Genomic DNA, 22,803 nt, shown 5'->3' on the forward strand with positions numbered 1-22,803 from the left:
GGAAGGCTGGACAAAGGAAGGAAGGAAAGCAGGAGAGAAAAAAGTGAAGGAAGGAAGGAAGGAGAGATTGAGGGAAGGAAGGAAAAGAAAGAAAAGGGAAGAAAGTATGGGAGGGAGAAGGAAAGGAGGGTGGGAGGAAAAGGAGAAGGAAGGCAGGAAGGAAGAAGAAAGAGTGACTGGAAGGAAGGAACTTCTTCCAATTGCCAGAGAAAGTTTGGGCTCAATGTTGGTCATAAGTCGAGGACTACCTAAGTATTAGATAATAGGACAAGGTTGACCAAACGGGGTAGAAGAAATAACTTTTCGCTGGAATATTTCCAAATTTGAGAGTTGACGGAATTGCTGGAACTTCACACAGCCAAAGGAGATCAAAAAAGTCAAGATGGAGCAGAGGATTATTCAATGGAAGCTCTGATCTGTTTGTATCTATAACGTGCCGGAATTTGTGACTGCAATTGGACGCGATGGGCTTTTTGGTTTGATTTCGGGAAAGGCAGAAGAGCTGAGAGGGAGACTTGGAAAAACCTCAGGGTGAGCCAGATGCCAACTGGGGAACTTTGGTGGGCTGTTAAGAAATTAAAACTGCTAAACTGAGCTCTCTGGGAGGCTTGCCAGTATTTTCCAGATGTTCCACAGATGTTAATTTATCTTTACCTCCTTTCCTCTCCTCCCTTCTCTTGCTTCCCTCCCTCCTCCTTCATCCCACAATACCTCCCTCTCTCCCTTTTCTCTCTCTCTCTTCCTTTTCTTTCCTTCTTTCTTTCTCTTGCTCTTCCTTTCCTTCCTTTCTCCTCCTTCTCCCCTCAGTCCCACAATCCCTTCTTTCCTTCCTTCTCTCCCTTCTCGCAACTATTCCAGCTGGCTTCAGGAAAGGGGGGGGGTAAGGGAGATTCACTTAACAACCCGCTTAACAGCCATGCAAAAAAAGGTCATAAAATCAGGTAAAGCTCTCTTAACAGCCTCCCTTATTTAGCAATGGAAATTCTGGTCCCCACTACCTAATTTTTTTTTTTTTTAAAGATTTGCAACAGGGTGCTAGCAGGATTTCTTCTGGGAGGCAGGGCATCCAGGGGCCACCAAGTTACTCCAAGAACAGGCATGATGCCAACTGAGGGGATGGTTGTTAAGGGAGGCATCCTGCAGCACCGGACAAAGGGATATTTGGATGCCAGCAACGTCTTTCCTGAAGTGCTTTTAATTGCCTTGGGATAACACGATCGGTTGGGCTGAGCTGGCGCTTCCCTGATAATCTCAAGGGGAAATCCAGATTGTGTGGCAATAGCCGTCAGGGCTGGCTGGTACCTAATGGCCTGGTGCAGACGTGTCCTTCCTGGGGTGCTGGCTGCTTAGAAAGCCCCGTGGACGTGGCCTTGAGCATCAAAGAGGGGAACAGCCGGAGAAGCATCTGTTGTTGATATGGAAGGAGATACGGGAGAGGAGGAGGAGGAGGAGGAGAAGAGAAAGATTGTGGGTTCTTTGGTGCTCTCTGAGAGCCAGGTGGTTTCCTTGCATATGTTTCATGACCTAATTAGGGAACATCATCAGTGCTAGAAGGGAGGGGTTGCGAGGAGGAGGGGAAGAGAAGAAGAAAAAGGAGAAGAGGAAGAAGAGGAAGGAGGAGGAGGGGGAGGAGGAAGAGAAGAAGAAAAAGGAGAAGAAGAAGAGGAGGAAGGAGGAGAAGAAGAAAAAAGAAGAAGGAAGAAAAAGGAGGAGGAGGAGGACGAGAAGAAGAAAAAGAAAAAGGAGAAGAGGAAGGAGAAGGAGAAGGAGAAGAAGAAAAAAGAAGAAGAAAAAGGAGAAGAAGAAGAGGAGGAAGGAGGAGAAGGAGAAGAAGAAAAAAGAAGGAAGAAAAAGAAGGAGGAGGAGGAGGAAGAGAAGAAGAAAAAGAAGAAGAGGAGGAAGGAGAAGGAGAAGAAGGAGAAGAAGAAGGAGAAGAAAAAAAAAGAAGAAGAAGAAGAAGAAGAAGAAGAAGAAGAAGAAGAAGAAGAAGAAGAAGAAGAAAGAAGGAGGAGGAGGAGGAGGAGGGGAAGGGGACTGGGCTCCTTGGTGCTCTCTGTGGTTGGTTGTTTGCAGATGTTTAATGACCCAGCTGTGTCAGTGCTAGAAAGGTGAAGGCTGAAGGCTATTTGGCCAAAAGAAGGCACCAGAACAACAGCCCGTGGAGCACTCAGTAGGGCACCCCACAGGAACCAAGGGATCCCCCGGACACTTGACCAGTGAACTTTCAGAATTTCCCATCCGCCATGACTGGCTGGGGAATTCTGGGAATTGCAGAGGTTAAAGCAAAGCTGCTTTGGGATCTCAGCTTTGAAAGCTTCCCCTTCCTGGTCAAGGGGGGTCCCCAAGAGTAACCGAATCAGCTGGGGGGGGGAGGGGGGGCAGTGAAGCCATCTCTCTGTCCTTCAGCCTGCCTCCTGGTCACCACCCTTTGAGGAGCCTCCAGCAGAGGAAACCAAAACCCTTGCCGTCCCCTTCGGAGGGAGTGGGGTGCGAGCCCCCTCCCCTGATGAGGTAGTTGATCAGCTGGGAACCATGGGAAGGACAATCCGGAGGGCGCCAGGTTGGAGAACGCAGCCCTCTGTCTGAGGCTTTCCTGGGCAAGAGCCTCATTCAAGGCAGTGCAACTCTGCCACCTGCAGGCCATGCTGGGCATGGCATGCAGGCCGGCCCACTTAGGAACACAAGGACTTACAACTGTTTTTCACACTTACGACTGCTGCAGTATTCCACCCCCCGGTCATGTGATCAAAATTCAGACGCTTGGCAACTGACTCGTATTTATGACGGTTGCAATGTCCCAAGGGTCACGTGATCCCCTTTTGCGACCTTCCGACAAGCAAAGTCAATGAGGGAGCCGGATTCACTTAACAACGCTGTTGCTAACTGAACAACTGCAGGGATTCACTTAACAATGGTGAAAAGAAAGGTCATGAAATGGGGCAAAGTTCACTTAACAATCATCTCACTTAGTAGCAGCAATTTGGGGCAGCACTGCTGTCGTAAGTCGAGGACTACCTATGATTACATGTAACTCCACCCATGTTGAAAGATCAAAGGTTGTTAGAGGGAGGGACTAGAGGGAGTCTTCGACTTACGACGGAACGGAGCCTGCCCTTCACGGCTGTTAAGTTGTGACAGTCATCAATGGCATCACACATATGACCGACTTGATTTTACAACTTTGGTGATGGACATTAAGCGAATGGGGCCGTGTTGCTGAGAGCCCAAGGTGTGTGTTCCCCTGACGATTGTAAGTTCGAATCCAGGGGATGGGTGCCCTCCAGGTAATCCATCATAACTTTGGATGGTTGCTAGGCAACCAGTCACAAGTAAAGGACCGCCTGTAGGACATTTTCTTTCCCTACTTTTGTTTTGACTTTATTTATTTATAAATAAAGTTTACAGGCCGCCCATTTTACCTCAGGGCTACTCAACTTCCCGCGAGGGGGAGAAAAAAAAAATCCATTTTTTCCACATTCCTTCATTACCATTTTCTTTAATTTTTTAATTTTTTTTTTCGTTTTACATAGAAACTTCCGTAAAAATTGGAGAAATTAAAATGATTTCAAAGCAGAAAAATCAATCTTATCAACAGACAGCCAAGGCCTGCCCCAAACAACGAGCTGGCCTCTTTGCAAATATTTACATGATAACAGATGAAACCTTTGCAAAGAACAATGGGGAAAAAAACAAAAAACTGGGGGGGAAAAAAACCCAAAAAATGGAAGGGAGGGGGGAAAAAAAAGAAGAAGCAACCCCTCCTCTTTTTTTTTTTTCCTTTTTTGTTTTTTTCCAAAACTATTCTTACAAAGTGTTCCCATGATATCAACAGGTGTTGGGCTGCAAAAAAAAAATAGAGGCCGGGCCAAACGAAAGAGGGGAAAAATAATTCAATATATTCACATAAGAATATTATACAGATCTCGGTGGGGAGAGGGGAACGGACTCAACACGTTGTGTCACACATGGGAAGCACCACCGGGTGGTCAGTTTTGGGGTCTGCTTGCAAAGTGAGGTGGCTTGTGAGCAAGAGGGGTTGTGCAAACACATTTTGCGCTCCCCCGTTTCTGCCACACCGGCCTCCAAATTCAGCTGGGAAAAGGAGAAGGTTTCTGGGGCCAAAAATCTGTGTTTTGTATATTCGGGCCCACAACGGTTTGAACTCTGCCCAGACCCTAAAAACTTTAATATATATATATATGTAAACCCTCCTACTCCATGTCGGTGTCTTCTTTGGGTTTGTACACGGTGCCGAATTTCTGCATGTATTTCTTGATGTATTCCTTCGTTTTGTGTTTGACGTTCTCGTTGCATTCGAGGTCTTCGGGCGTCTTGCAGTATTTCAGCTCCTTGTTCATCACACCGTGGGTGAGCTGAGAGGGGGAGTGAAGAGACCCACAGAATATTATATTTGTGGCTCAACTCTGGGGTCCTGGATGCTCTCTGAGCTGAGACGTTTCGTGACCCAACTAGGTAACATCATCAGTGATAGAAGGGAGGGTGGGATTGCGGAGAGGAAGATGAAGTTCTCCCTCACCTGTTCTCCTGTCTCCTTCCTTCCTTCCTTCCTTCCTTCCTTCCTTCCTTCCTTCCTTCCTTCCTTCCTTCCTTCCTTCTTCCCTCCCTCTCTCCTTTCCTTCCCTCCCTCAGCCTTGGTTCCTTTCACACTCGAGATTATCATTTCTCCTCCTGATTTTGCAGGCAGAATTTGGATCCCCCCCTGTGAGCGTAGTGGGGCAGATGCATTTTCCCCACTCAGGAAGGCCACTGAGATTTGTCTCTAAGCTTCTGCCTGGGTTGCTCATTGCAACCACAGGAGTCTATCAATAACAGAAGGAAGAAAAGAAAGTAGGAAAAGAAGAAAGAAAGAAACAAAAATTGAGGGAGGGAGAGAGGGAGGGAGGAGAGGAAGAAAGAAAAAAAGAAAAAAGGAAAGGAAAGGAAAGAAGGAAGGAAGGAAAAAAGGAAAGAAGAAAAAGAAAAAAGGGAGGGAGGAAGGAAGGAAGGAAAAAGGAAGAAAAGGGGAAAGAAAAAGAAGAAAAAAGAAGAAAAAAGAAAGGAGGAGAAAAAAGAAAAGGAAAGAAAGAAACAAGAAAGGAGAGAAAGAAGGAGAAAAAAGAAAGAAAAGAGAAAGAAAGGAAGAAAGAAAAACAAAAAAAGAGAGAAAGAGAAAACCTGGGCTTGGGGTCTGACTCCCTTCGCCCATATAACACCGAGGGGGGTGGGGGGTGGAGGGTGGGACCACTAGGCCTGCTTGTCTTGGAGGCGTCCTGAAGATCTGACTGCTCACCTTTCGTGCCAGATGCTTGAAGTCCTCCGTTGTGGTGATGCGCCCCACTTTGCAATCGGGTTTGCGATAGGGGTTCAGGCATTGCACGATAAACTGGGACATCTGGTGGGGGGGAATAAAGAGAGGCGATGTGAGACCCCTGTCCGTTAGGAAATACACAGGCAGTCCTGGAGTTATGACCGCAACTGAGCTCAAAATCTACGTTCCCAAGTGAAACGTTTGTTTGGTCTCATTTTATCACCTCGCTTGCTTAGAGTTGTAAAGTAAATCACCGCAGGTTATTAAGTTAGTCACGTAGTGAGTTCTAGTCCTGCCTTAGGCATGGAAGCCAGGTGGGTGACTTTGGGCCAGCCACTCTCTTTCAGCCCAGCCCACCTCTCAGGGTTGTTGTTGTGGGGAAAATAGGAGGAGGAAGGTGCATTAGGTCCGTTCGCCACCTTCAGTTATCGATAAAAATACTAACAGCAGGATATAAATATAAAATAAAATAAAACAATAAACTAAAAAAATAAAAGAAATAAAAAACAAAACAAAGCAAAAAACGAAAACAAAATATTGAAAATAAAATTGAAAACGAAAACAAACTCACCTCTTTACGGAAGACTTCTTTGCTCTTCTTAGCCAGTTCGCTGGAAGTGTCTGCTTCAGCAGTTTTGGGCTTTTTGGAAGACTAGAAAAAGGCAGAGAGGAACAGAGAATTATTATAGGGGAAAAAATGTTATATTTTGCAAGTAAGGAAAGGGTCCCCCCCCCCATCCCCCAGAGGAAAAGGCAACTGAGAAGCCAGAAACTTTATGATGGTTTGCTTTGGGAATTTATTTATTTATTATTTATTGATTTTATGCTCCCCGTCTCCCCTGTCAGGTGACTCTTTAGTCAGAGTTACTTCATTGCTTATTCTTTTATTTGTATTTTCCATTTTTTTTCTGCATCTGGTTACAACAACAACTTCAGAGGAAGTGTAACTGGAAGCAAGACAGGGGAAGGCTTCTGTGACTCAAAACAACAGAGTATTATATTTGTAGTTCAACTGTGAGGGTCCTGGTTGCTCTCTGAGCTGAGACGTTTCGTGACCCAACTAGGTAACATCATCAGTGCTGGAAGGGGAGTTGGGGGTGGGGAGAGTTGAGGAGGAAGAGAAAGTTCTGGTAATCAGATGGCTGAAGTTCAATGGCAAGCAGCAGCTGTCCAACCTTGGCATCTTTAAGATCAGTGAACTTCAATTCCCAGAATTCCCTTGCCAACCTTACTGGGCTGGGGAATTCTGGGAGTTGAAGCCCACCAGTCTTAAAGCTGCCGAAACTGGAGACCCATGGTTTAGAGAGTACCTTTCAGGATTTATCTGAGAAGTTCTGTAATTATATTTTCTCTACAAGGAGATTACCCATAATCCTCAGTTTACGATAGGTCTGCTTAACGGCCGCTCAAAGTTATGACAAAACCTCTCAAGACCTATTTATGACTCGTTTTTCAACACAAACACCTACAATGACTGTACTTTGAGTGCTTAGCAGTTTGCAGTGGTGCTGCAATTAGACACAAACCGTGATTTGCATCTTTTTGGGCCAGTGGTTTCCGGTAAAAAAATAATGGCCGTTAGGAAAAACGGATTCGCTTAACGAATGCAGACTCTGCTTAACAATGACAGTGTTTCGCTGAATGACCACCACATCTGTTTAACATCCGTCATAAAAACCCATCGTAACTTAGAATGTGTTCAGGTGATGCCTTGACTTATAATGGCAACAACTGGAATCTCTTCTTGAACTTATGACTGGGCTAACTACCTAGCTATAACTCAGGTGGTTATATTACCCAAATAACTAGCTATGGAATGCACAGAGATGCTACCACTACAGGGTAGTCCTCGACTTGCGACCGTAATGGAGTCTCCCCATTACAGTTGTAGGTCCCAATGGTCATATAAAACAGGTCAGCCACATGACAATCCAATTTTCTGACTTCTTTGTGGTGGGGCTCGCTAAGAGTGCAATTGTGCCAGAAGTCGGAAGTAACCGCTAGTTTTCGGGGAAAAACCGTCATAAAACATGGGTCCCATGATTGCAGAATGGGTGGGGAGGGTATCAGAATTGGGTTTGGAAATACCTTTTGGGGGGCATCCGTTGTAAATCCGAGTACTTTCCTGCTTAATTATTTTTTAAAAACATTAATTATTACCGGTATTTTAATTTATTAATATAAAACAATAAATGTATTAATTTGTTAAAAAAATTTTTTTAAAAAAAGTCTCCATCATCTGCAGCTTCTCCATTTCTGATCAAGCGTAACTTCGAATCTGGGTCATGTGTTCCCTATTTCGGGTCTGTTGTGCATTCGAACGGTCGCTAAACGTTCTGGTCATAACTTGAGAGCGACTTGGATTAGAAAATCCACACAATGCCTATCAGGGGGAGCTTCCCTCCAACTCACTTTCATGGGGTTTTCATCGTATGTCGGTGTGCCAAGATCCATTTCGGCTTCGTGCTCCAGGCTGGCATCATCTTCTGGGCTGTCCCAGTTGGGGGGGTCCCATTGGGTTTGCCTGCGCAAAGAGGGGTGTCAGTCCTGGACCCCACCCCAAATCAAAACCTGAAACCCACACCCCTGGGGATGGTTGGGGTTTTCAGGAACAGGCCCTGCCATATGGCCAATGTCCACAGCGCTTCTTTCCAGGGCAGAGGCCAGAGGCCTGCCTTACCTGGTGACCACGTGGTAGTAGTAAATCTTGCCCTCCGGATCGCGGGCTGTTTTCCAGTTCGGGGGCAGGACGATGGTTTTGGGCTTAGGAGGAGATGGAGGAGGGAGATCCAGGAGATTGTTGGCCACCACCAATTCTGGCTGAAAGGGAGGGAAGGAAGGAAAAAGGAAGGAAGGGAGGGAGGAAAAAAAGTAAAAAAAAGGAAAGGAGAAGGGAAGAGAGAAAAGAGAAAGGGGAGGGGGAGGGGGAGAGGAGAAGGGAAAAAAAGGAAAAAAAGGGTAGAATAAGAGGAGAGGAGAAATGAATCTGCAAAGCAATCATCTTCAAAAACTTCAATATTTCTACCCTGTTTTTATACTTAATGTAATTTTCTGAGTATAAGACGCACTTTTTCCCCCCTAAAAGAGGCTGGAAATTTGGGTGCGTCTTATACTCCGAATGTAGCTTTTTCTAAGCTTTTCTTTCCAGCCCTAGTGAGTGAAGAGATCTTCCGCGCTTTGCCTGCTTTTCTCATTGCTTCTCTCTCTGACAATCAGGTGTGCTTTAGAAGCTGTTTCTTATCCCCAAGCAAGCAAGGGATAAAAACCAGCAAACTAATGTGCTGAAGCTGACCAGACTAAGGACGCTAGCCAGATGAATACCCTGGTAGGTAAATTTCCCCCACCCTCCCATTTTCCTCCCCCAAAACTAAGCTGCGTCTTATATTCCGAAAAGTACGGTAAATAGGACAGGATTCTTGTTAGTAATATTTCCCCTGCTGGGAAGTGTAATCTGAGACACATACCATTAATGGAGTGTTTTCAACCTTGGCCCCTTGAAGATGTGTGGCTGGCTGCGAAATTCGGGGAGTTGAAGTCCACACAACTTCAAGCAGTCAAGTTCAGAAACACCATTGTAAAAGGGTCCTCGTTTAACAACTACTCATTCGGCACCCATTTGAACTGATCACAGCGCTGAACAAATACTAACGACCCGACTCCATACTTCCAGACATCACGGTGTCTCCAGGGCCACTTGTGACATTTCCTGCTGGTTTCCAATCAGCAAAGTCGAAGCCGGAAATCGGAACTTCCTGTCGCGTGAGGTCCTCGTTTAACAGCCCACAAAGTCCTTGCTTAACAACAGCAACTGAGACTGGTGAAAGTACCTTTCCTAGCATGGTTTTTCAACTTATGAACGGCGCAATTTCCAGACCCAATTACCACTGTTAAAACGAGGACCACCCGTGCGAAACAGAAAGGCTCCTGCAAAACAATTTCACGAGTCTGATGGCACCATGACATAAAATGAACAAGCTTCTTCCCGTCTCTACCTGTTGGATCGGTGGGGGCTGCCCAGTTGTGACAATAGTGGCGACGGCGGCTGTGGGTTGCACCACCACGCTCGGAGGATGGGTGGTGTAAATCTGTTGTCCTTGGATGTACTGAAGACTTGGCTGGGCGTAACTCTGCAACAAAACAGAAGAGCCATTTCCAAGGATTACTCTGCGTACATATTGCCCTCCACTTACGAAAGTTCATTTAGTGACCGTTCAGAGTTACAACGGCACTGAAAAAAGCAAATTTATGACCGTTTTTCACAGTTATGACTGCTGCAACATCTCCAGGGCCACATGATCAAAATTCAGATGCTTGGCAACTGACTCATATTTATGACGGTCGCAGTGTCCCAGGATCACACGATCCCCTTTTGTGACCGCCTGACAAGCAGTCAATGGGGTAAGGTGGGTTTGCTTAACGACCACATGACTCACTTACTGGCAGTGACTCATTTAACAACAGTGGCAAAAAAAGGATATAAAATTGGGCACAATTCTCTGAATCCCCCCACCTTGCTTAGCGATGGAAATTCTGGACACAATTGTGGTCATAAGTCGAGGACAACCCATAGATGGTCTCAACAAGTTTTGGGCAGTCCTGTTTTGAGCATCTCCCGCAAAAAGACCGCCCTGGCGGAAGACCAATTCTGCCGTAACTTCACCTTGGCGAGATTACCTGCACAATCGGCGGCGTGGTCTGAGAATAAGGCGAGGTGACTCCGTAGACGGTCGGGCAGGCCTGTCCTTGGTAATAGATGGTGGGCTGAGACTGGGCTGGAGAGTAGGGGGGCTGCACCGCCACGGTCGTCTGGCTGGAGTCCCAGACGCCGTAGCTTTGTCCCTGGACTGGACCAGGCGCCGCCACGGGCAAGACAGCCACGCCGGGCTCCTGGTGAACCATAGGGTCACTCGGGGCCACATACTGGGGCGTGGACACCTCCAGGGGCGTTCCTACGTGCTGGACCACAGGCACAGGCTGTGAAGTGGCCAGGCTGGGCTCCATAGTGTGGCCCACCAGAGTCTGCGAGGGCTCGTACGAGGCTGGCGAGCACATAGACTCCATGCTGGGGGTGGGAAGGAGCACCTTGCCGGCGTTGGGGTTGCTGGGATCTACGTAGGCCTGCATGGGGTAGCCTGGGGGGTACCCCATAAACGGGGGGTGGGAGGCCCCGTAGCCCAGGGAGTCGTACGGCAGGGGGGATGCCATGCCCAGGCTCTGCAGCTGCTGCTGCTGCTTCTGTGCCTCGCGCTGGGCGACCTCCTGCTCGAAGAGTTTCCTCCGTTCCTCGGTGGACAGCTTGCTGCGGTCCTTCAGCCGTACCTTCTTCTTCGAACTCGTGGCCAGCGTGTCGTAGCTGCGGAGAGAGAGAGAGAAAACGGGGCTAAGAGTCCCGATGTGAGATGGCCATGTATAACGAATCAGGTGGGACTAGAACTCCCCAGCACCTAGCCAGCAGCATATCCACAAGACCAAACCACCCTGTTCAAAAGTTTAAACAGCTTTTGGACTCTGAGACACCTTAATTCAAAGCAAATGCTTTTAAAATAAAAAAAGAAGCCTCTGATGATCACAGCTGAATAGCGTGACCGTCAGAGCCCTTTTTTTACCTTTTAAAAGCATTTTTTTACAACCTATTCACCAGAATATTCGCCCACCCAGTCACATTATCCCCCACGAAGCCACGCCCATAGAACCGGTAGTAACAAATTTTACATTTCACCACTGATTTTAGGCATTTTTAAATTTTGATTCTTCCCAGCACAAGCATTGATTCCTGTTGGGTACTAGCCATTTTATTCCTTTTTTTTTCAATCTGCTGTTTTTAGTATTAAAAAGAATCTTCACAAGGATTATTTTATATTTTCTTAGGACAGCTGTTTTGAAGCATGGGCAGCATAAAATAAAAAGGTTTTAAAAATGAAGTAAAAAACCTTTTCAACCTTTTTTATATGCACCCCTGCAGGTAGTCCTCGAGTTATGACTGCAATGAGGCTATTCGTTGAGTGAGGCTGTTGCATGCATACCTCACTTAATGACTGCAAAGTCGCTGTCCGTTGCAGCCGTTAAGCGAGGCACCTATGTGATCGCCTTGCTCAGGATTGGTGTTGGCCCTCCCATTAAACAAACGGTTGTAACTTTGAGCATTGCTTGCCAAATCCCTTCGTTCAGCGCGGTCACAATTTCTGCCACCAAACAAATGGCCGTAAGTCGAGGACTACCTGAAAACATTAATGGAAAAGTGGACTGAACCCTTCCCAACTTGCCGGTCATCCGGTCGCTTGGTGCCTCGTTCATAGGCCGACGGGGGGGACAAGGACTCCCTCCGTTTCTTCTTCTCTTTGCTCTGCCTTTCGGGATCCCGTTCCCTGCTCTGGTTTTTGGGGGTGGCCGGAGTGTCTCGGCCCACCGCCTCTCTCCCATGATCTGGCAACAGAAGGGACATTTCATTAACTACGAGGCCTAGAAAGATCTAACCAGAATTGGAAGACAAGGAAAAAAACAAAACAAAACAAAAGGAAAATTAATCAAACTGGCCAACCTTGTGGTGAGGTGGGTGGCAAAACAACAAACAAACAAACAAACAAATAAATTTCATAAAACCACATTTTTTTCTTATCTGGACAGTTCAGAATAGCAATAAATAGGAGAATAGTGTTTAGAAATACTAATTTCTCTCTCTCTGTGTCCTACATTTCTATCTTTCTTCTATCTATCTATCTATCTATCTATCTATCTATCTATCTATCTATCTATCTATCTATCTATCTATCATCTGTCTCTCCCCTATCATCTATTTGTCTGTCTGTCTGTCCATTCTCTATCTCTCATCTATATTCTTTCTCTTATCTATCTATCTATATATACATCCATAATCTACCTACCCAGAAATATCTGCCTGTCTATCCATCCATCCATCCATCCATATTTACCTACCCATCCATTACCTACCTACCTACCTACCTACATCCATCCCAATCAACCAGTCAATCAGAGGCCCATTCCCCTTCTCTTCCACAATGGTCACAATATGTCTTCCAGCCTCAGCTGTGAGTTTATAAATTAGCGTTTCACCATCTTGGCTGCTTGAAGATGGGTGGACTGAAATGCCCAGAGTTATGGGAACTAAAGTCCATCCATCTTAAAGCTGCCAAGGTTAAGAAACATTGGTCTCTGGAAGGCTTCAAAAAGCACCGTCTTTGCATACATACCGCTGCTCTCCTTTTCGACTTGACTCTTTTTCGGGATCCGGTAGACCTCCTGCAATTAAAAACACCAAAGCCTAAGTAAAGATCAGCTGCACATTTAAGCCATCCAATATTATTGATATGATATAATACGATATATATGAAATATAATATAATACTGTAATGTAATATAATAATATATTATAATATTTAATGTAAATAATAGAAGTGTCAGGGTTCCAAGTAATGCCCCCAACGAAATAAACCTCCAAGGCTAGAAGTTCCTCAAAGTTCCACTTTATTAGAGATGTCATATTGTCACAGCTGGGAAAAGCCGACTCTGAAAGCTCCCAGGTTTCCCCCACCCAACAGAAAGTTCACATCCCTGCCCAGCAGCCACATGTCCATCACACGGCCCAATCAGAGCACCGTCCCCACTGGAGAGGCCTCCCAGTTCCAGCCCTGCAGGTGCAGGATAAGAGGTCCTTGACTCTCTGAGACAGGAATGTTATTATGACTATATCTCACCCATGCTGCATAAAATCCCCCCCCCCCCCAGCTTCCCACCGTAGGAAATGTGGCAGGCCTGACGGCCCAACGCAAAAGATATCTGCCAGGACTGACGACAATAACACGTCATAATACAATTATCATATAATGCAATATAACAAAACATATAATAAAAGTTAACAAACATCAACAGAGTCAATGATTATACAAAATCAGAAAGAATGGAATTCTTCTACGTACAACCCTTGCCAAAGTCAAAAATACTGTATTCACACACCCCCCATTTCAAAATCTAAGCTTGTCCCTAATTCTTCTTAGTTCATCTTTCATCAACCTGGTGCCCACCAGAGATCGTGAAGCCCACCTGCCGTCATCCACAGCAGAAGTGACATGCTGGTTGAAGGACATGGAAGTTCTACCTCGTGTACAGGGTATATTTATGAGCCAGCATGGATAAAGAAAGCGTGATTTGAATTAAGCCAGGAAGTCATGAATTAAAACCCCAGGTATGAGGGAGGAACATCACCCCACTTGTGGGCCCCGTCTCTTAAGGAGGTCCACCTGGGGGGACCCAGAAGAAGGGCCTTCTCTGTGGTGGATCCCTCCCTGTGGCTTGAAGGACCCTCTTTCCCCAGTTACATCCATAAGTCTATGGAGATTCTCAGCCATCCAGGTGATGGTTGTCCCAAAGGTGCTTTTTCAGGAGGCCACTGGACTTTTCTTGGTTTTTTTTCCTTTGAAGACCTTTCGCTTCTCATCCAAGAAGCTTCTTCAGCTCTGTTCTTCAGGTGAAGAAGGTTCTTGGATGAGAAACGAAACGTCTTCAAAGAAAAGAAGAAGAAAAGCCCAGTGGCTTCCTGAAAAAGCACCTTTGGGACAGTTACGTCCAGAGCGGGGAGGCAGGAGATGTCACAGGTCCCTTCTCTTAAGGAGGTCCATCTGATGGCTCCCTCCCAGTGGGATATCAACCCTGAAGAGATAAGACTGGTGCCCACATTGACATTCTTCTGTAGGTCTCTGAAAGCATGGTTTTCCCAACAGGCCTGGAGACCCCAGGGAGATATGCAACGCCGTTGTTGTTGGGGATTTATTGAAGTATTATTTCTGTAAGGCCATTGAGTGAGTTGAGTGGCCATTCACGTTTTCTAAACAAATACATAAACTAATGTGTGCATGTTATTAAACAAAACCATTAATGCTTCTATCGTACTTTCCCTAATATGCCTACTGCAATGCTGCTTTCAAATACAGGCAGTCCTTGACTTACAACCATTCGCTTAGTGATCAAAGTTACAATAGTCCTGAATAAAGGGACTTAGGACTCTTTTTCACACTTACGACCGTTGCAGCATCCCCAGAGTCACGTGATCCAAATTCAGATGCTTGGCAACTGACTCATACTTATGACGGGGGCAGTCTGTCCCAAGGGTCACGCGATCCCCTTTTGCGACCTTCCGACAAGCAAAAGTCAATGGGGAAGCAGGATTCACTTAACAACCTTGTGACTAAGCAAACAACTGAAGTGATTCACTTAACAACTGTGGCAAAAATAAGGTTGTAAAATGGGGAAAAATTCACTTAACTACTGTCTTGCTTAGCAATGGAAATTTTGGGCTCAATTGTGGCCGTACTCTGAGGTCTACTGGTAGTAGTTAAATCTGTTAGTCCTGCTTAAAATTTATTACAAGCTAGGGTAGAAAATATCAATATTATAATTTACTAGCTGGATAGCCATACTCTGCTGAAATTATGTGATTGGGCTTGATGAATTGACACTTACAGCTTGAAAATTAATGAGTAGTTTCAATCAACCTCTCCTCTCTCCTTCTCTCCCTCAGCCTTGCCCCACAGAAGCCTCTCCTCTCCTATCGTATCCCACTTCTCTCCCTCAGGCTTGCCTTACAGAGGCCTCTCCTATCTTATTCCCTTCTCTCCCTTTCAGGTGGGGAGTAGAACGTCTAAACTCCCAGCCCTGCAGGCCAGTCACACGCTGGCCACGTCCACATCCAAGTGGCAGTTGGAACAGAGTTCTTTTCAGGTGGGGAGGGAGAGTAGAACATTTAACTCCTTAGCATCAGAGCGTGTTAATAATAATATAAGAAATACTTATGATCTGATGGTCTTTTCAAAAAAGCCTTTCTTAGTGAGCACCTAGAAGCCAAGAGGAACATACGTGCCAAATTTCAAGTTTGTAGGCTTTACGGTTCTGGAGATTTCGTGATGATGCGTGAGTGGGATTTTGCTTTTATATATATATAGATAATTAATATGAATCAGTTCCCCAAGATCCAGTGGAGATTATAGTTAGTTGCATGAAAGTATGAACACCAGGGAGGCCTAGATAATCAATTCCGTCTGTCCTCAATGAAGGGCCAAATAATATTTTTTCTCCCTTCCACGGAGACAGGATGGAAAGGTTTTTAACCAAGTTTACTAAGTGTGAAAAGTAAAAGAGAAATTCTCAGACACGTAAGAGATTTCAAGGAAAGACTTTGCGAGCAAAAATCTTGCCACCCAGCCAAACTGGGGAAAGAAAAAAAATACTTCCCACGGTCTATGAGAACAATTTTGGAAAAAGAACAAAAATAAATAAATTCCCCAACTTTTTGCTGTTGCCTTGCATTAAAAAAAAAAGGACGATGCAAAAAGAGCACAAAATGTCCCTTTGTTTTCATCCTTTTCTCTTTCCCTCTGTTACAGACACACACTCAGTGTGTGGATTGGGTGTGGTTTCAGACTGCAAGATTGTAATGGAGGCTTCCCATTATGGTAGATGTTGAGGGTTGTAAAAAGTTTTTCCTTCTTTCTTTCTTTTTCTCTTTCTCTCTCTCTCTCTTTCTTTCTTTCTTTTTCTTTCTTTCTCTCTCTCTCTTTTCCTTTCCTTCTTTCTTTCCTATCCTTCCTTTCCCTCCCTCCCTTCCTCCTTTCTTCCATGTCACTGGCAAGCAACTCCATTTTCTGAGTCCATTTGTGAGAGTTGTTAAAAGAACACCATGGTCATTAAGTGAAACCATGGTTTGCTCTCAGGCCAGTTTTGCCAAAAATTAGAGGCAGCAGCCAGTTAGACAGTCCTATGACCACGGGATGCTGCAAATAGCCCAGGTAAGAAGCACCTGAAGTGCCACATGACCATGGGATGTGTATGTGCGCACAACTGTTGGAACTTCAAATCTGGGGTATAAGTAATTCCCCCCGCCTATTTTGGTTGGTCATTAAGTGAAGCATCTGTTCACAATGGGCCAGTTTTGCCAAAAAAAATGCAAAAACATCTTAAAACAGACATGGCTGTGGCACACTGGAAATGGTGTAAGTAACCCCCAGGTAGATCTGTCAGAACTTTTGACAAGTAGGTAAGCGACTGGTTGTAAATCGAGGACTGCCTGGATTGGTGGCATAAAGCCAGATGTTGAATTTTTCTATATATATATTGTTCTTGTTCAAGTTTCAACAGGTTTAGTGAGAAGCAGAAAGCAGGGGTCAGTTCAGTTCAGCCACCCAAAATGTAGAGTAAGGGATTCGGGCAGTCCTTGACTTATGGCCACAACGGAGCCCAAAATTTCTGCTGCTAAGCGAGACAGTGGTTGACTGAGTTTGGACCCATTTTACCACCTTTCTTGCCCCAGCTGTTAAGTGAAGCACAGCATTTGTGAAGTTAGCCACACAGCTGTTAGGTCAATCCGGCTTCTCAACTGAAGGGAGTGACAAGGGAATCCGGCTCCCCTTGTCAGGAGATCGCAAAAGGGGATCACGTAAAGCCCCCACCACCACCACTCCCTGAGATGCTGCGACCGTCGTAAATATGAATCAGCTGCCAAGTGTTTGAATTTTGATCACGGGACCACTGTAGTTGTCATAAATATGAGTCAGTTGCCACCGCAACGGTTGTAAGTGTGAAAAACTCTTTCCAGCACCGTGGTAACTTCAAACAGTCACTAAATGAACCATTGTAAGTCGAGGACTATCTGTAATTCCCTTTTCTGTGCCATCCTGGACTATGTCTTGTTGGTCAATAGGACAGACCATATATATTAATCCTTGATGCCATCAAGAAAGAACATCAGTAATTAGGCTCCCTCCCTCCCCTCCCGTAACTTCTGTTCTGGGGCGACAGTATCTTCACCCTAACAATAAAGATCATCCTTGACTTACAACCATTCATTTAGTGACCGCCTGAAATTAAGACAGCACACACACAAAAACAGGACTTATGCTTTGTCCTCTCACTTACAACCACTCCACCATAGGATCAAAATTCATGTACTGGCAACTGGCGTATATTTACGATGGTTCTAGCGTCCTTGGGGTCCAGTGACTCCCTTTTGTGACCGTCCCAGCAGTCTTCCGACAAGGAAAGTCAAGGGGGGAGGAAGCTTGATTTGCTTAAAGACCGTGTGATTCACTTAATAACTGTAGAGATTTGCGTAACCACTATGGCGCAAAAGAGTGTAAAATCGGCCCCAACTTATTTAACAAGCGCTTTGCTTAGCCACAGAAATTCTACTCTCAACTGTGGCTGTAAGTCGAGGACCACCTATTATCTATATAAACTTCCAATTATGGGAAAAATGCTAGAAGTTTAGAGGTTTAATACGCCTTGAAAATGAAAAAATGACCCAAGTTTTTTCCACCAGCAGAGTTGAGATCTTAATCATGAGACCATGTATTTGCATGCTACGGAGAAATTTTATTATGTTCTCCCTTCTTAAGGCATGCTGGCTGGGGGATTATGGGAGTTGAAGTCCTCTCTTCTTAAGGCACGCTGGCTGGGAGATTATGGGAGTTGAAGTCCTCCCTTCTTAAGGCATGCTGGCTGGGGGATTATGGGAGTTGAAGTCCTCCCTTCTTAAGGCATGCTGGCTGGGGGATTATGGGAATTGAAATCTCCTCCTTTTAAGGCATCCCTGCTGGGGGATTATGGGAGTTGAAGCCCATTCCCTCTTAAGGCATGCCAGCTGGGGGAGATTGAGAAGCAGTGCTTAAGGCACCTGCCTAGAAACCAGGAGACTGGGATCAACCCAGTTCTAGTCCTGCCTTATCCACAAAACCAATTAAGAGATGATCTTGGGCCAGTTCACTCATCTGAGCCCTAGGAAGCAGACAATAGCCAACCCTTTCTCAAATGCCACCCCCCCACCCGCAAGAAAACTGTCCACCACTAACTCACAAGTCGCAGCCACAAAATAAACCTAATGCAAACAGCATGAAACTAGCTTGAAAATAATGGCTAAAGGCTGCTCAATAGATCTACATTTATTTAACTGATACCTTGTAGATAATGGAAGCAAATATTTATGGAGGCCCCTCTGGCTCTTGGGCTTTGGGATGGTGGGACGGCGGTGAAGAATTTCCAACCTGGATAATGTTCAAGGCAAGTCACCATTGTCAGTTTTGCCAATTTGGAGAGGTGGCCAGCATTGGAACCATTACTCACCCTACCGTAAAGACGTTGGGCGCTTTCCCGCAGGGATAACTTCGTCCGTCTTTATGCAAGACTTACCTGTCACTCATACATCCCCAGTTCCGGTTCTTCCCGCGAGCCCACGTAAACAAAGGCGATGATGGTTTGTTTAGTGCAATGATGTCCGTTTTCAGCACAGGGAGAGCCATGCACCTTTTTCCATTACGGGCGGGAAAAAGGGTGCATAAAACCCGTGCTGAAAACGTACAGTTTTGTTTTGTTTTTCGGGTCTGTGTGTATTGTGCTGGTCTGCGAGGTGGATTCTGTGTCGGATGGACCCTGGCTTGGGTTCGAGGCCTTCCCGCCAGCGAAGCCTTCGAGGCGCCAAGGCCAAGGCGATGGTTGTGTGTGAAGAAGTACGCGTGGTGTGTAAAATAAAACGAATAGCTCACACGATCCGGCTCTCCCGCCAGGGATAAGGGGGTGCTTCCCCGAGCGTCGTTGCCGGACGCCCCCAAATTTACGTCAGCCTCAAAGAGTTTAGCCACCTCTGTGCTTTCATTTTTCCGACCTGAATTCAGCCTATCCCTCATACATCAGGCAGCTTGCCAACCATCTCGTTGGGATTTTTTTTCTCTTCCACGGGTTTTTCCATTCTTCGGGAGGACGGAGTTGAAAATGGGAGTTGTGGGCCAGCTGGGGATGTTAAGGAGCTCCTTGCTGCCCTGAGAAGCTGCATGGAAATGGTTGCAATTACTACGAGGGGCTCAGGATGAAGAGGTTTGCGGGGGGGGGGAGGACGTGGCTTTGAAGTCCCACCCACCCACACAAGGAGGCTTCCGAGGGACGGCTTGGAAGGGTATGAACAACACGTCGCTTCCAAGACCCTCAGACTCAACCCTCCAGTCCCCAGAAGTGCCTTTCTTTCCAAAGGGCAAGTTTTGGAAATTTCTTGTTTTTTGTTTTCCTTGAAAATGTTTTCCTTCTCACCCAAGAAGAGTCTTCCGTTCTTAGACAAGAAGCCAAAGATTTGCAAGAAAAAAGAAAAACGAAAGCGAGAAAGTCCAGTTGTGTTTTGGGAAAAAAAGCACCTTCCCTTGAGGACAGCCATGACCTGGTGGACGATGATGGAGAAGCTCCATACACAACTCCACCCTACGAACCTTCTCGCTTTCAGTTGTGGTCATCCAACTGAGTTTTCCTCAGATAGCTTTTTGTCGGGTCATTAAAAAAAAGGAATAAAATAGGCTGCCTATGAGTACAGGTAGTCCTTGACTTACGACCAGAATGGAGCCCAAACATTTCCGTTGCTAAGCGAGGCAGCTGCGAAGTGAGCTTTGCCCCATTTTGAAACACTCCGTGCCACCGTGATTAAGTGAATCACTGCAGTTGTTAAGCGAGTCACACGGTTGTTAAATGAATCTGGCTCCCCCCCCCTCACTATGCATGTCAAGATGGTTGCAAAAAGGGGTCACCTGAACCCGGGATGCTGCGACCGTCATAATTATGAACCAGTTGCCAAGCGTCCATATTTTGCCATCACCTGATCATAGGGATTCTGTGACGGTCATAACGGGTGAAAAGAGGTCCCAAGTCACCTTTTTTTCAGTGCCGTTGTGGCTCTTGAATAGTCACTAAGTGAACGGTTGTAAATTGAGGACTACCTATATCCTAGCTTTTCATCTGATCAAAAAAGAAAAAAAGAAAAAGAAAAAGATAAGCAGGTGGTTTATCAGTAGTGCTTCCGACCTCGGATCAAGTTAAAAGAGACGTTTTTCTGAGGGTCAAGGGACCATCTTGGAGGTCTTCTAATCCAACCCCTTGGCCAAAGCAGGAGTCCTTACACCACCAATTCATTTTCCCCAGGAGAAACTGCGACTCTTGTCTAGGGCTGTGAAGGTGCGTAGGCATGCACGCAAGCACAAACGTAAACTGACCACAAGAAGACAAAGCAAAACCTAAACAAACCCAAACAAACAAACAAAAAAACAAAAACGAAAAGCAGTTGCCCTTAATTTAAAGCTATCGACACAGGCTGGACAAGGACAGTGAAATGCCCAGGTCTGCCTCATATCATTCAGGATGAATGGCTGTCCAATGTTTTAGAACCTGGAATCAAGGGCTGGAAGGGACCTTGGAGGTCATCTAGCCCAACCCCCTGCTCGGGTAGGAGATCCTATTCCATTCCAGACAAATGGCTGTCCATTCTCTTCTTAAAGACCTCCAGTGATGGAGCACCCACAATTTCTGGAGGCGAGCTGATTCATCACACTGATTAATAGTTCTCGCTGTTAGGAAATTGCTCTTTAATTCTAGGTTGGATTTCTCTTTAATCATCTTACATCAAATTCTTGGAAAAGTCAGACAGAAGCAGCTAACTCTTAATGCCATGACAACGGATAGGAGAAGCCTGATATCGCCCACACGTGGCAATATAAGATATTCCCACACGTGGGAACATGAGAGTATAAGATTTCAGATACATGGCTGGCAATGCACGGAGATCCTGCATTGGAGATCTTGTTAATCCATATATCCAAAATCAGCCCCTTAAAACCTTTCTGAATGCAGCTATGGGATCACCAGAAGTGTAAACTGGATTTAGCTTTAACGTCTGAAATGGTAACCTTGGGTAGAGAATGATTCCAGAGCTGGCCAAAATTTGAGCCAAGAGCCAGAGGTACCCCGAAAAGGCAATGAAAAACACACACAAAAAAAACGATCTTAGCAAATATATGCATTTTTCTCTCCTTGGCTTCATACCAAACTTAAACTGTCAATTCTCAAGCTTCAATGTCATTAAACTGCTTTTAGATCTAGCTTTTTCCCCCCTTCCCTCTTCCTGGCCCAGCCATCAGGGCATAGGCTGACGCATGAAAAACTGGGACACGAACTAAACACGCATGGGTGACCGTTAGGCGCAAACAAAGCCCCTCTCGTTCGAAAAACTATACTTTAAGCAGCGAGGTTTTCTCCCTAAGGCACTTCATGTAAGAAAGCAGCCTGTCCCAAACTCACAATAAATTCTACTTCAATCCAGATAGGATGATGGGTACAGGGGATCCCTGAATACAGAATAACCAATATTCTAGATGTACCCTCCCAATATATATGTATGTATGTATGTATATGCATACTGTGTTTCCCCGAAAATAAGATCCTTTCTTTTATTTTTTTTGAACCCTGAAATAAGCGCTTGGCCTTATTTTCGGGGCACGTGGAGCAAGATGGGGCTCCTCTTGCCATCTTACCTGATTTCCAGCTCTGCGTTTAAATATTTTTGGGGAGGGCTTATTTTCAGAGGGAGGCTTATTTTAGCGCATGTGCTCAAAAGCCCCGATTGGGCTTATTATCATGGGAGGTCTTATTTTCAGGGAAACAGGGTACATATATACTATATATACCCGCACACACACATACACAAATGCAACTAAGAATAAGAAATAATGGATTACACCAAGGTATCCCTTCTTCACTTACTATATAGAGCAGCATTGCTCAACCTTTAAGAGGGGTTCAATTCCCAGAATTCCCAATCCAGTATATTTTGACTCATCTTAAAGCATGATGGCTGGTGGATTCTGGGAGTTGGGAGTTCTCCCCTCTTAAAGCATGCCAGGTTGGGGATTCTGGGGACTGAAGTCCACCCCACTTAAACTTGTTAAGGTTTAGAATTACTGCTATGGAGATTTGTAACTTCTGAAAAATAAAAATCGAAAGAGAGGATCCAATCTCCCTACATCTTTCTTTCTTTCTACAGCGGTTTTCCCTTTCTTGGTTTTTCAAGCACTCCGTTTCTTTTCTGTGCTAAGTTACTAATAACTCAGTAACAATAACATCTCCAGCCCTCTGGGTAGGCCGAACCTTTCTAAACTATTTGCTATTCTTGAAAATGCAAAACAGGTTTCTAACATCCTTCAAATTCTTTGCAGGAGACCGTGTTTGATGTCCTATGGGCAAGAATTTGATTACATGACGGATAAATTTCACTTTACAGGTAGTCCTCGACTTACAACCATAATGAGGCCCAACATTTGTGTTGCAAAGCCTGACAATTTTTAAGTCAGCTTTGCCCCATTTTACGACCTTTCTCGCCATGGCTGTTAAGTGAATCACTGCGGTTAAGTTAGTCACTTGGCTGTTAAGTGAATCTGGCTTCCTGCTTGTCAGAAGGTTGCAAAAGGGGATCACGGGACCCTCCTCAGGAGACTGCGACCGTCATAAATATGAGTCAGTGGCCAACCTTCTGAATTTTGATCATGCAACCCTGGGGAGGCTGCAAAGGTAAGCGCGGAAAACGGCCGTAAGTCCCTTTTTTCAGTGCCGTTGTAACTTTGAACCGTCACTAAATGAATGGCTGTAAGTCGAGGAATACCTGCACTGGTCAGAAAATCCACATCTAC

The 22,803-nt window shown here is 45.4% G+C and overlaps 1 protein-coding gene across 1 annotated transcript in view; it reads right to left on the reverse strand.

Moving 5' to 3' along the window:
• Window positions 1–3,480: 3,480 nt before the first annotated feature.
• The window catches only part of SETD2 (SET domain containing 2, histone lysine methyltransferase), a 69,350-nt gene continuing 50,027 nt past the window's right edge, over window positions 3,481–22,803 (reverse strand). The window contains 9 exon segments of the mRNA XM_060684656.2: window positions 3,481–4,373; window positions 5,291–5,392; window positions 5,880–5,960; window positions 7,721–7,832; window positions 7,989–8,128; window positions 9,301–9,435; window positions 9,983–10,661; window positions 11,572–11,731; window positions 12,517–12,565. Coding sequence (XP_060540639.2) covers window positions 4,212–4,373; window positions 5,291–5,392; window positions 5,880–5,960; window positions 7,721–7,832; window positions 7,989–8,128; window positions 9,301–9,435; window positions 9,983–10,661; window positions 11,572–11,731; window positions 12,517–12,565 — 1,620 coding nt within the window. The 3' untranslated portion in view covers window positions 3,481–4,211.

The sequence above is a fragment of the Pantherophis guttatus genome, chromosome 4, assembly GCF_059756535.1.
Source record: "Pantherophis guttatus breed Tessera chromosome 4, ASM5975653v1, whole genome shotgun sequence".
Classification (NCBI taxonomy): domain Eukaryota; kingdom Metazoa; phylum Chordata; class Lepidosauria; order Squamata; family Colubridae; genus Pantherophis; species Pantherophis guttatus.